At 35.4% G+C, this 13,944-nt stretch overlaps 1 protein-coding gene and 1 long non-coding RNA gene across 4 annotated transcripts in view; one reads left to right on the top strand and one right to left on the bottom strand.

Moving 5' to 3' along the window:
- The window catches only part of LOC127660374 (uncharacterized), a 77,704-nt gene extending 73,667 nt beyond the window's left edge, over positions 1 to 4,037 (top strand). Inside the window, exons 3-4 of one of the 2 annotated variants that reach the window (XR_007972633.1) lie at positions 933 to 1,032; positions 3,117 to 4,037. This is a non-coding gene — a long non-coding RNA (uncharacterized LOC127660374). Of the gene's footprint in view, positions 1 to 932; positions 1,166 to 3,116 lie in introns of those variants that run through there. The other variant, XR_007972634.1, reaches the window with a different exon arrangement.
- LOC127660370 (anaphase-promoting complex subunit 1-like) overlaps positions 1 to 13,944 on the bottom strand; it is a 100,881-nt gene that overhangs the window by 67,932 nt on the left and 19,005 nt on the right. For both annotated transcript variants that reach the window (XM_052150509.1, XM_052150508.1), the window contains exons 14-16: positions 12,700 to 12,837; positions 11,477 to 11,617; positions 8,934 to 8,994 (exon numbers count right to left, since the gene is read on the bottom strand). In XM_052150509.1, the coding sequence (XP_052006469.1) occupies positions 8,934 to 8,994; positions 11,477 to 11,617; positions 12,700 to 12,837 (340 nt within the window). The remainder of the gene's footprint in view (positions 1 to 8,933; positions 8,995 to 11,476; positions 11,618 to 12,699; positions 12,838 to 13,944) is intronic.

A 13,944-nucleotide genomic window follows, 5' to 3' on the forward strand; every position in this document is an offset into this window, starting at 1 on the left:
TGGTGTGCAAGTTGACAATATAAAACAATTGCATTTAACGCTTAAATGCTTTTAGAATGGTGGGATCTTCTTAAAAACAGTAGTCTAGATTTTTAGTTTTGTATAAGAAAATGTGAGTTGTAAAAGTTGCCACCACGATGCTAGTTGGTTGTGGGTGGTTGACCAGGGCATTGCTATGTGGTAGGACTAGGTGACATATCGAATATTCATGATATAAATCGCAATGATTTTGCTGGCGATATAAAATTAAGCAGTATCATGAATATAGCGATGATTTTAGAGCAACAGATTATAAACTGTCAAATGCACACTGCCCTTTCCTTTTTCTACCAAAATTAAAGCTCAAGATGAAGTAAATACGAGTAAATATACACTCACTGATACTTTATTAGGAACCCCTGTACACCTACTTATTCAAGTGATTATCTGCAGTGCATAAAATCATGCAGATACGGGTCAGGAGATTCAGTTAGTGTTCACATCAACCATCTGAATGGGGGAAAAATGTATCTCAGTGATTTGGACCGTGGCATGATTGTTGGTGCCAGACGGGCTGGTTTGAGTATTTCTGGGATTTTCGCACATAACAGTCTCTAGAATTTACTCTGAATGGTGCCAAAAAAACAAAAAAAAACCAGAAAGCGGCAGTTCTGTGGATGGAAAGCCTTGTTGATGAGAGAGGTCAACAGAGAATGGCTAGACCGGTTCGAGCTGACAGAAAGTCTACGGTAACTCAGATAACCGCTCTGTACAATTGTAGTGAGCAGAATAGCATCTCAGAATGCACAACACGTCGAACCTCGAGGCGGATGGGCTACAACAGCATAAGAACACGGTTACGACCCCGCTCGTAACGTTATTGTGGGAGGGGTTGTTTAGTGTTCTCTCTCCTTTCTTTTTCTATTTTTTTATTCTTTTTTTATTCTTTGTAGGTCTGCCGACGGTTCCGTCTCTGGTTGGCTGTGCTTGACGCAGTGATTCCTGCACCCCACGCTCCGCAGCTACTGAATCTCCAGCGCCACAGCAAAAGAAGTAACTTAAGTTGTGCTAGCAGTCTGAATTGAATATTAGTGTGTGCCGTAAATAATGCAAAAACAACACGTCTATTGCATTGTGTTGGGCAGAACAATCCATCAAAATAAAATGGATTGTGAATAACAATCCGAAAAGGGCTGTGATGTGATTTAATCATTACTTTCATACGTGATACTCATCGTGTGGAGCTCTGTTCTGATCACTTGTGAGGTGGTTCTGTATAGAGTATCAGAATAACAGATGTGTTTCGTTGGTTTCAGTTTGGTAATGTGCACCAACCATATTATATGTACAGAGCTCCAAATTCACTTTAACTGTTCACTGTAAGTTCTTATATATAAATCTTAAACAACCCTATGACATCAGGATTTTGTGGACAGAAGAGAAGGTGAGATCATCTCAAAGGTTTAACTAGATCTCATGGCAATGCTGTGTAAAAGTTTATTAACTTATTAGAGAAATATTACTTGGGTATAATAATAATAATATTTATATAGTTATTATTAGTTATTTTAATACAATTGTAGGCCAAATATAATTCTGTACTTTCTTAATGTAGTAATAATAACAATTATTATCATCATCATCATCATCAGGGCATGAAATCTGGCGTGGATGCGGTTATTGCGCACAAATTTAATCAATCGTGCATGTTCAACATTGATAATGCGGAGAATTTCGTCACTATTTTATTCATTTGAACATGTAGCGGAGTACTGGCAAACCAATCCATACAGATGTAATTCCACAATCTGTGTGATTAAATCATCTCTTCCGGGTCTCTCTCTCCCTCGTACAGCATTAAACGCTTAATGTTGAGTTCAGTGTGAGCGTGCGCAGTGAGGATGCACATATTTACTGAATTAAGATGTTAAATATTTTTAAACCTGTTAATTCAACATGCGAATGGCATTGTATTGTGTCTCTGTAAGCGAGCGATGCATTAAAACTATTCCTCATTTTCATCAACAAAGCTGTCAACACTGCAAGTGCGCAACATTGGAGCGATCTAATTGTGCCACCTTTCATACCGTGGAGCTCCATCATAAAAACACAACACCAAGAAAGGCAGAAATAGCAATTTGTTTATAAATAAGCCTTGTGTGCAACCAGAACTGCTCAGCTGCAGGGTGAAAAGAAACAGTTAAACAGCTATTAGACTACATCTCATCTCCCTAGAGCAGATTTAATAAATATGGAATATACATAAAGAATAATGATAGTAATACTATAATATTAATAATTCATCAAATGTAAATATTATTATCAATCTATCTTTAATATGCATATTATATAAGTAAGGTACATTTTTAATGTAACTGTTGAGAATTTACTTAAATTGATAGTTCACTCAAAATGATATTTCTGCAATCACCTTCATGTGTTGCAATCCTGTATGACCTTCTTCCGTGGAACTTAAAAGGAGATATTACGGAGCATGTTAGTTTCAGTCATCATTCACTTTTATTGTATGGAAAGATACAGCTACAGTGAATGGTGACTGAGACATACTGCCTAACATCTCCTTTTGTGTTCAATGGAAGAGGCAAATTTATACGGCATTGAGGGTGAATTATGACAGAAATTTCATTTTTGGTTGAGCTGCCCTTTAACTACCTGCTACAAGTATTTGTTTAAGGTATCTGACAAGACCAATATAAATGTAAGTCAACACAGGACACTGTTACATCTTGCTGGGACTGAAGAAAAGGGCCATAATGTAGATTGTATCTTAAATATAATCATTCGATCTGAATAAAACTGGAGGTAAGCATTGAGAAAAGTAGCCCCTGTGTGATATTTAGGTGAGATTGCTGTAAAATTTCAGATGTTTTCGTATTACAAATTTTATTTCAGATGTGGGGTTGTTTGTGTGACTCATTGTACCTTTTTTGGTACCTTGCATTTGTTGCAAGCCTTGACTTACAGAGAACTCATTTGATGTCATACTCTACGGTTGACTATACAAAGTGATATGTCTTATATACAAATTCCTTTTACATAACTCACATGGAAACGGGAGGGGGTCTGTTGTGTGTACTATTTTTTTTAATGTAAGTATTCTCCTGTTTTTGGTTTAGGTAGGGAGCCTGTGATGACTGTTGCTTATTTCTTTATTTTGACATGGACGATTTGAAACCTAGATAAGGTCGTAACAACCACATCGGGTTACACTTGTGAGATAAGAACAGAAAATCAAGTCAGCAGTGGGCAAAGGCTCAACAAAACTGGACAGTTGAAGACTGGATAAATGTCACCTGGTCTGATGAATCTCGATTTCTGCTGAGGCACACAGATGGTTGGGTCAGAATCTGGTGCCATAGACCCAGCGTGCTTTAGTTTCAACAGTCCAGGCTGCTGGTGGTGTAATGGTGTCTTGGCACACTTTGGACCCGTTAATACCAATCAATCATCGCTTGAATGCCACAGCCTATTTGAGTATTGCTGCTGACCATGAGCATCCCATCATGGTCAGCAATTTACCCATCTTCTAATGGCTACTTCCAGCATGATAATGCACCATGACACAAAGCAAAAGTCGTCTTAAACTGGTTTCATGAACATGACAATAAGTTAACTGTTCTTCAGCGGCCTGCCAAGTCAGCATGAATGCACAGCTGACGAATCTGCAGAAATTGTGTAATGCAATCAACATGTCAACATGGACCAGAATCCCAAAGGAATGTTTCCAACATCTTGTGGAATCCGTGACATGAAGAATTGAGGCTGTTCTGGGAGCAAAGGGAGGCCCTATCCAGTATTAGTGTAATGTTCCTATTAAAGTTACTATTGTAAAAAAAAAAAAATCATAATAATAGTGTTAAGTAATAATAATAAACCTGACTGGGTTCCACAATAATAATTCTGTATTATAATATTCAACCGGGTTGCAAAAACTTAAGTGAGTGAAGTTGTAGTTTTTGCACACCCTGATTATTCACAAAAAATATTTTAGTAAAAATATATTTTGGTAAATAAAGTTATTACATTGTATTTTTGTAAATTGGTGCATATAAATAAATTATTAAAATGTAATTCATCCTTGTGTTCATTTAGTGAAAAAATGTTGTCGAAAGTGACTAAATTTCTACATTATGCATTAAACATTTTGAATCTACTTGGCTACCGTGGCTGTTTGGTTGGAATGAAAACAAAAACCCTTCAAAACCCATTTCAGAACAAATACATAACTGTCGAGATATATATATACACAGTATATCGAATAACGTCAATAGACTGAAATATACAGAGATATTATTGTAGTGTTCGTAGCAAAATGAGTACAGGACGAACTATGAATAAAATTATAACACTTGGTTTTAGGGGTTTGTTCAAACCCGCAACACTACGTATGAACTAGAGTCATAGTGCTTTCCTCTCAATGACAATGACAGAAAATATTAAAACATAATTTTTAGGCCATATCTCCCACCCCCATGTGCACACTTCAAAAATGCGTGTGTTGATTAAACGTGAATAGAGATGAATGCTGTACGCGGAGGTGATCCCATAAGAAGGTGCACACAGAGGGGGCCGCCACTTCAAAAGACACAGGCAGAGCTGGAACGCACATCTGAGTGAGGGGGTGGCCATGTGCAGAGGGCCACTACACATGATATGGGATTTACAGTATACATGACTGTTTGCCAAAGAGTTCGACTGCGTGACATGGGGGCTGAAAGACCAGCTGACTGATGCAGAGAGGGAGAGGATATCTGATAGCTGCACCATACATTGGGTTTGTTTGATTGGATTTTTGCAGCAGAATGAAATAAAACAGGAAGTGTAGGGCTGTATTTTTAAATCAGTTTAAAGGCTGGTAGGACCACAATAAAGTTTCATTACAGAGGAATAGAATGATGGAAAATTAAATTTTGTTTCAGTATATGAAATACTACTACTATGAAACAGTTAAAGGGATAGTTCACCCAAAAATGAATGTTCTCTCATCATTTACTCACCCTCATGCCATCCCAGATGTGTATGACTTACTTTCTTCTGTAGAACACAAAAGACTATTTTAGAAGAATTTTTCAGCTCTTTTCAGCAAGTGAATGGTAACCAAAACCTTCAAGCTCCAAAAAGCATATAAAGGCAGCATAAAAGTAATCCATATGACTACAGTGGTTTAATACATGACTTCTGAAGCGACACAGTCACTTTGGGAGAGAAACAGATCAATATTTAAATCCGTTTTACTATAAATCTCCCATTTCACTTTCAGAATGTGAAAAAGTGAAAGTGGAGATTTATAGTAAAAAATGACTTAAATATTTATCTATTTTTCACTCACACCTATCATATCACTCTGAAAGTAGGTAGGGACTAAACCACTGGTATGGATAATGTATGCTGCCTTTATGTGATTTTTGGAGCTTCAAAAATGTCTGGCCACCATTCATTTGCATTGAAAGGACCTACAGAGCTGAAATATTCTTCTAAAACTCTTTGTGTGTTCAGCAGAAGAAAGTCCTTCATATTAGAGATTAGATTAGAGAATAACAAATTTTGAGTGAACTATCCCTTTAACTTCCATTGCATCTTTTTACTATGCAATGACAGTGAAGGTAACTGAGATGAACATCCCGTCTAATATCTCCTTTTGTGTTTCATGTCATACAAGTTTGAAATGACATGAGGGTGAGTAAATGATGACAGAACTTTTGGATGAGCTTTCCCTTATATTGTGGTGCATATATCATTACCGTTTGTGATATGGATATGACTGATACCGCAGATCATGCGGTTTGTTGAAGTGATGTGATTTCCATCTTTGATTCATTTAATTTTCCTAGCTGGCCTTTAGTAACATGCTGATCACATGTGATATCTGCTCATCCAGCGTTCTTTACAATTATTTTCAATTAATGCCAGCTTCCTGTAAGTAAATGCTTTATATTAAAAGCAGTGGGCTTTGTGCCGCCAATAAAGTGGCATTTTCTTCAGCTCTGTTCTGACCTTTCCCTGTTTGTTTGTCTAATTAAGCTGTAGGCAGAGTTACTGAGAGCGTGTGATGGTATGATGCCGAGCGATAACTTGAGCGGATGATGTCGTGATTTTTAATGTACGTGATGCACTCAACGGAAGTGACCCAAGACTTCTGATTACAGTATTGTTTACTTTTTAAATGTATTATGTATTAAAGTATTATGCACCATTATTATAGAGAGGAACACAAATAACCCCTTCCTCACAAAAGCAGAGCATTAAACATGCACTTCACAGATTTTTCATTTTAAACTATTCCTTTATCATTTATTCACCCTCAAGTCGTTCCAAACTTGCATGACAATCTTTCTTGCATCACCATTGACTTTTATTGCATCTTGTTTTCATATAATGAAAGTGAATGGTGGCTGGACTGAACATTTGGCCTAACATCTCCTTTTGTGTTCTATGGAAGAAAGAAAGTCATACAGGTTTTGAACAACATGAGGGTAAGTGAATAATGACAGCCTATTCATTTTCGGGTGAGCAGTCCCTTTAAGCTCATACTAACACACTACTACACACTCTGTTCAAACCCCTAACACTAATTGTGAGCAATAATAATAGCGACGCTTGCCTTAGCAAACACCACTAATGACAGGGCCCAGAGCATGTGAAATCTATTCTTCCTGGAATATTTATAGTAAACGTGTAAAACTCCATAAGTAAAGGTCAAATATCTAAATGGAGAAAGGATGGGAATGACTTACTTTTTATTAGTGACAGATCCTTGGGCAGTTTTACATCACATTTTAGCTAAAACATCACGATCGAAGCTTTACAAAACGCACTACAAAATAACATTTATGTGGACTGTGGCTATTAAAACAGACACTACGGGATGTGGCAGGGCTCAACAATAAGGACCCGTTCACACCAAATGGGTTTTTGCATCCCTTCATGCTGTTTTTAATGTTTTTTTCTATGTAAATGTGTTATATGAACGTCTTTGGCCGCTGCAGCGTGTCTCACTGTTATTTCAGCATCTTGCACAGAAGTGCAGCATTGTTTGGGTGGCGTGTGAAGTTAAAAAAGCATTTAGAGACACCCGTTGCATCCAGCTTTTCTTTAGTGCAAGAATGTGAACCGGAGACAATCGCTTGCCCTATCAGAATGGTATTGGGTTTTCATTGCATCTTTTGTTTGCCGAACATGTACATGCGTTTTAATGCATTGCAAATGTAAATATTAGTTTTTCTATGTATGTATTGAACAACGATGCAAATTCTGAAGATTTAAATACATCACCAAAGTAACGTAATATAATTAGCTAACATAGACAAGGTTTTGTCAGCAACAAAGTGTGTTAATCAATTCATAGCTGATGTGGAGCTACATTATAGCTGTAAAATTTCCAACAATTTTTATAGGGCTGTTGATTTAACGCAGTAATTCAGTGCAATTAATTATATAAAAAATAAAGCATATTAATAAACACAATTAGTAATGTCACCGTACAGCAACTCAGGCTTGAAGTACCACCTGTTTTCTCCAGGGGGCAATAATCAAAACTCCAGCTGTATAGGCAGCATGCAGCTTGTATACACTGTCCATCAGACATGTTTGACACGTACTTATAAAATCCCTTATAATAAATGTATCTCAGACAGATTGACGAATTCAGTTGTGAAATGGATTGCTGTGGACAGTAGGCTAATGATTGGCTTATGTTCAATAATTGGGAAATAAACAATACATTGGATTCTAAAGCCGCTTTTTCAATAAGGTAACACTTTACAATAAGTTTCCATTCGTTAACATTAGTTAATGCATTAGGCATCAAGAATATACAATATGTTTTTTTACTTTTTTAATGTTAGTTATTAAAAATATAATTGTTAATTGTTAGTTCAAGCTAGTTCATAGTGCATTAACTAATGTTTACGCATTTCGATTTTAAAAATGTATTAGTATATGATGAAATTAACATGAACTAAGATTAATAAATGATGTTAAAGTATTGTTCATTGATAGTTAATGTTTACTAATTCAAGTCTTTTTTTTAATGCTTTACTCGTGTGCCACAATAATGTGATGCATTTTAATGATCTGTATTATTTTTTATAATATATAATTATTTAAATATAACTATTTATAGTTATTTAATCACTGAATATCAAATTATTGTTATTTAAGGGGCTTTCTCAGCAAATATTCTTATATGCGTTTAATTCGATTAATTAATCAGAATACCATGTAATTAATTCGATTAAAATTTGTAATTGATTGACAGCCCTTATTTATTATTTTTACATTTAATAATAAATAAATAAAATATTTTTCCATTCAAGGTGCAATTAATTTAATAATTATTTACAATAATAATATTTTTTTGAATACATCTTGGACTTGCATTGACACTTAGGGACACTTAGGGAACATTAATTAATTATTTAATCCATGAGTCAAAGTGTCCAATTATAGGGCGGTTACCAAGATTAAGCATGTAGTATTCTGCTGGTCATGTGATCCTAACATGGCTGCCACCATGAGGGGACCCTCCTGATGTAGAATTAAACAGCGATTATAAGGTTAATGATATGACTGAAGTCTTCATTCTCATGTGAGTGCTCATGATTTAATAAACATGTTTCAAAGTTACTATTCATTTCTTTACGAGTAAAATGTTTTTAATGAGGGAAACATTTTATTATTTATTTTCCTTTTTTTTTTAAGCTCAACAAAACGTATTTGCCTTGTATATAAACATGTTTTACAGTATATGACTAATAATATGCTACAAAAAGATGTCACTAAAAGAAAATTATAATTTCGTGGTGGGGCTGGGGGGGTTGTATAACCGCTTTGACTGGGCTTATATAGCCTTGTTCTCATAAACATACTGTGACTCAGTTGTGTATTGTGTTCAAAGAGATGCAGTATATATATATATGAGTGTTTTCTCTTACCCAACTCTGAAGTGGCCACCTCAGGAATGGTGATTCTTAACATGGAACCGGTGCTCAATTCCTGAACAAAAGAAATGTGAGAGGCGGATACATTACCAGCGCATACTAAATTAGCTACACCACTGCATACTACATCACATAGGGACTCAAACCTACAGGCGTCATGTTGCCATTTATATCTGTTCTGATTCTGAATGGAGGAATATTGCTGTCCCTTTGTTGAGAAAAAACAAAACAAGAACAATTGCATCTGATGGAATTCCACAAGGCATTCTTACAATGACCTGGATGGACGAAAACCTCTGTAGACGTTTGCTATTTTTAAAACCCTTTCTAAGAAGCATTTCATCCTATGTAAGTTTGTGGCGGTAAGGTTGCATTGACAGGCCTGCGAGGGGATTTCGTTTGGCAGGAACACATCATTCAGTGGAAAATGACAACACCGGCCCTGCAGACAGAGAGGCCAGACCTTATCGAGTCTTGTCAAAACAGTGACGAACTCCTGGTGCTCATGTCTGAGCCACCACACCGCCATATCGGTCACGTCCTGTCACTGTGGCAGCACTCAATTACAGGCCGGGCACAGTATGACAAAAGCAATTACCAGCTCCCGCCTTCAGCGGTAGTGGCCAGCACAAACACGAATGCAATAGACTTGACCTTGCTTGGCCATAACGTTTTGAAAATGCATTTAGAATTTAGTTGCAATGTTTTTCAGATTGATAGACTGATATATCAGATGGTTTGGGGTTCTTACCCATTGGCAATGGATGTTTACCACGCCAGCCCAGCTGATTAACTCTTCGTGTCAGTTACAAAATCTACCGACAATGTTGTTCATGGTAACTGCAAATGGTTGCGTTTTCACATAATCTTTATTTTAGGGTGAATTTTGAGTAAATATTGCATCAATTAAATGTGCATGTTTCATTTGCTTTTTAACACTAAATATAAGCACTATATTGGCATGAAGATAAAATGATACGCAGAGATTCTCTCTATATAATAATAGCTATTCAAGTTGGATGGGTTCCAAAAACAACAGGGCAAATGTAAAATTGACCACGATTAGAGTTGACTAAAAATTATACATTTTAATTATTTAGAAATATTTGGATGTTTAAAATGTAATTTTTCATGTCATTTCTAAGTTTTTAAAGCCTCAAAGTTATTCTGAGATCCCCATTTTATTATATAATTTCAAGTTAAATTTGAATAAATCACTTCTTTATGTGCACACAGACAATTAATCGTAATAATCAAAATTATATTTTTGACAATTAATCGTTAGCCAAACTTCATAATCATGAAAGCCCAAATGTAATATCAATAGCGTGCTTAAATGTTATAATTAGGGCTGTCGATTTAAAGTGTTAATTCAGTGCGATTAATTTTATACAAAATAACGCTTTAAAAAAAAAAAAAAACGCAATTAACTGCAATGCCCCTGGACCGTAATATGGAAGATTCCTGAGAAATGAAAGCTTGTAGTACAACTACGAAAATGGATTGCTGTGAACTGTGTGCCAATGATTGACTTATGATCAATAATATGGTAATAAACAATACATTGTATTCTAAAGCCACTTTTATTTTGTCTCATCAATGATGAACTCTTCTGCCACAGGAATGTAATGCATTTTAATTATCTGAATATTTTACACATATATATACACACACACACACATATATACACATATATATAATTTTTTAATATTTAAAGATAACTATGTATAATTATTTCATCATTATATATTGAATTATTGTTATATGAGAGGCTTTCTCAGCAAATATTTGTATATGCAATTAAATGCGATTAATTAATCGGGACATCATGGAATTAATTTGATAAAAAAAAAATATCGATTGACAGCCCTAGTTATAATATATTGTATAGTACAAATGCACAATATTTCAGTGACTATCAGTCACAATATTAGCATTTTGTTTGTTTTATTACAAGTACCAGTACTGTTGGAATCAGAAGATATTGGAAGTAGTTCATTTACATTTACATTTATTCATTTGGCAGATGCTTTTATCCAAAGCGACTTACAAAACAGGAAAACATCAGCGAATCATCTTGAGACAGTGGTACGAAAAGTGCCATATTACAAAGTTTCACTATCATCAGAATAGTATACAAAACAGATTTAAGTGCAACAAGAATTGTAAATAATTATTTTTATTTTTTTTAGTGACGGGTTAAGTGCTTTTGGAAAATATGTGTTTTTAGCCATTTCAAGGCCTAATCTTTCCAATACAAACAATGTATTTTATTTTGCACATTAAAATATTTATATTTGTCTGATATTTTTTACATTATACAATTCTCACACATTCAGTAGCAGGGCTGCCACTGAATACATTTATTAAGCCCAGCAGGGAACACGGTCACAATATTTTAGAACGGTGTTCCGTCCGCATCAGCGGAAAAATGCACATTCAAAAACAGTTAACGGAATGTCATGAATTATCAAAATAGAACCTCAATGAAGCACAATAACGGTAATTTCAGTTCAAAGCTGCCAGACGGCACTGACCAGTGTTACTCTGTTACTGACGGGGTCTTTGAGCGTGTGAATGTGTGGAGCAGCCTGTTGAAACAACGAGTCCTCCAGCCATGATGATTCGTGGTGCTGCGTTGAGTTGCGGACCTCCAACACTGGAGACGGCATACCAACCTGAGAGTAGAGAAAGGAGGAGGGAAAATATGGCATAAATACTTGCCTTATATGACTGTGAAAAACTACATATAAATGTATGGCTTAAGTATTGGGTTTCAAACGATTGTACAAGGTGAATATAAACTTGCCTGAGCGTGAACCAAGTTTCAACCACAAAAAGTCTACAATTCACAATCTTTCCACTCACATTTTCTTGACACATCCATTTTATTTAACATTATTTTCACAGATATTTACTGTGTATGTTTTGAATTTTATGCTTTATTCAAACCATGAGTCTTTTAAACACAAAACCAATTTGAAACACTTGCAAAATAGGGACAGATTCATTACCATATTTATGTTCCACTTTAATTGCATGTCCAAATAATGAAGGTATTACAATAGTATATGTCCAAAAAAATATATAATACCATATTCAAAAATATTCAAAAAAATATTTTTTCATGGTGGCTTTAATAACTCTTTGTTAGCAGGAATGCTGTTTTCTAATCACAAAAAAGGAACAAACTGTTATTCCCATTTGTAATTCTGTACAAATAACTCAGCCACTCTTAATGTAGCTCTCAATAAAAGGCTGTTTCAGGTTTTAGAGACATTTGCGAGCACAAGAATGACGTTTCTATGAATGAAACAATCCTTCATGTTAAATGGCTGCACTAAAAGGGTTTTCTGTGAAGCACCTCTTGTTTCCCAAAATCCATAAATTCTCTATATTGGTTATGATTAATCATTTATTTAGCCAACAATCAGTAGTACATTTGATCCCACATCTCAGTTTAATCTAATTAGATTAACAAACCAGCATTCGATCAACTCGTGAGACAAGTTGTATTTGTTGTTTCAGAAGAAAAACAATGGAGCTATCCATTACATTGCGATTTAATTATTGATCCATTCGTAGGAACAAAGCGAATGGCCATTAGCATTAGGACTGGGACACCGACATCAAAAGTCCTCTCTCAAAGAGAATCTTCTTGCTTAGACATATAAAGACTCCATTATTGTTTCAAGTCACAAAATAATGTTTGAGGACACAATATCCCAGTTGTACCCCCACCGAAGTCTAATAATGGTACCTCCTCTAGTTGGCTTATATGCTGAATTGTAGCTCTGGCGGGAGTGCTCACGTTCTCCAGAGGGGTGCTCAACTGAGGCGGGTGGTTTTGCACACTGAACGTGGGAGATAGAAGACCAGGGACAAAAACTTTGCTGACCTGAAAGGGAAAAAAAAATAAAATAATAATTTCACGATCATTAGGAGTGATACATCGGAATAAAATACTTGGTTGAAACCAAAATCTATAAATCTGGACATTCTGGGCTGAAAAGATCATTTACAGTGGCAAGAAAAAGTATGTGAACCCTTTGGAATTTTCTGGTTTTCTACATGATTTAACAAACAATACTAATCTTATATAATATCTAAGCTTTTCAAGATAACTTTGTAACCCTTTCCAGCTTCATGCAACACAACAATTCTTGATCAAAGGTCTTCTTAGATCTCTTTTTTTGCAAGGCATGGTCCACGTCAGAAGATGCTTCTTGTGGATAAACTCAATTTTGTGCTTTTTAGTCAAAGTAGCTCTAACCCACACCTCCAATCTCGTTTCAATTAATTGGATGCCAGGTTTGCCAACTCCTGACCATATTAGATTTTGTTGACGTCATTAGCCGAGGGATTCACATACTTTTCCAACCTGCACTGTCAATGTTTAAATAATGAATTTAATATGTACAAGAACAATACAATAATTTGTGTGTTACTTCAAACAGATTGTTTGTTCATTATTGTAATTTAGATAAGAATCCAAAAAAATTTTTTTATAAATGTAAATTTATACATAAATGCAGGTAAATGCAAGCTTTTTCTGGCCACTGTAATAGGCAGTTTTTGGAATAACTATCTAATATATTTTAATTGTAATTTTAAAATGACTGTGCTATGTTATTAACATTTAGGCTCAAATTTATTTTTTAAATATGTTTTAAAGCGATACATTTATTACCAAAAAAAATTTAATTACTGTTTAATAAACAACAGGGGGGTTAAAATTTTCGAGATTTGGACTTTTACATTTACATTTATGCATTTGGCAGACACTTTTATCCAAAGGGACTTACAGAGCACTTATTACAGGGACAATCCCCCCGGAGCAACCTGGAGTTAAGTGTCTTGATCAAGGACACAATGGTGGTGGCTGTGGGGATCGAACCAGCGACCTTCTGATTAACAGTTAAGTGCTATAGACCACTACGCCACCACGCCGCCACCACTCCCCACTTTGACTTTTGGTAGTCAAAATCTCGGTGCATATTTTTCA

This window comes from Xyrauchen texanus, chromosome 20, assembly GCF_025860055.1.
Source record: "Xyrauchen texanus isolate HMW12.3.18 chromosome 20, RBS_HiC_50CHRs, whole genome shotgun sequence".
In the NCBI taxonomy this organism is placed as follows: domain Eukaryota; kingdom Metazoa; phylum Chordata; class Actinopteri; order Cypriniformes; family Catostomidae; genus Xyrauchen; species Xyrauchen texanus.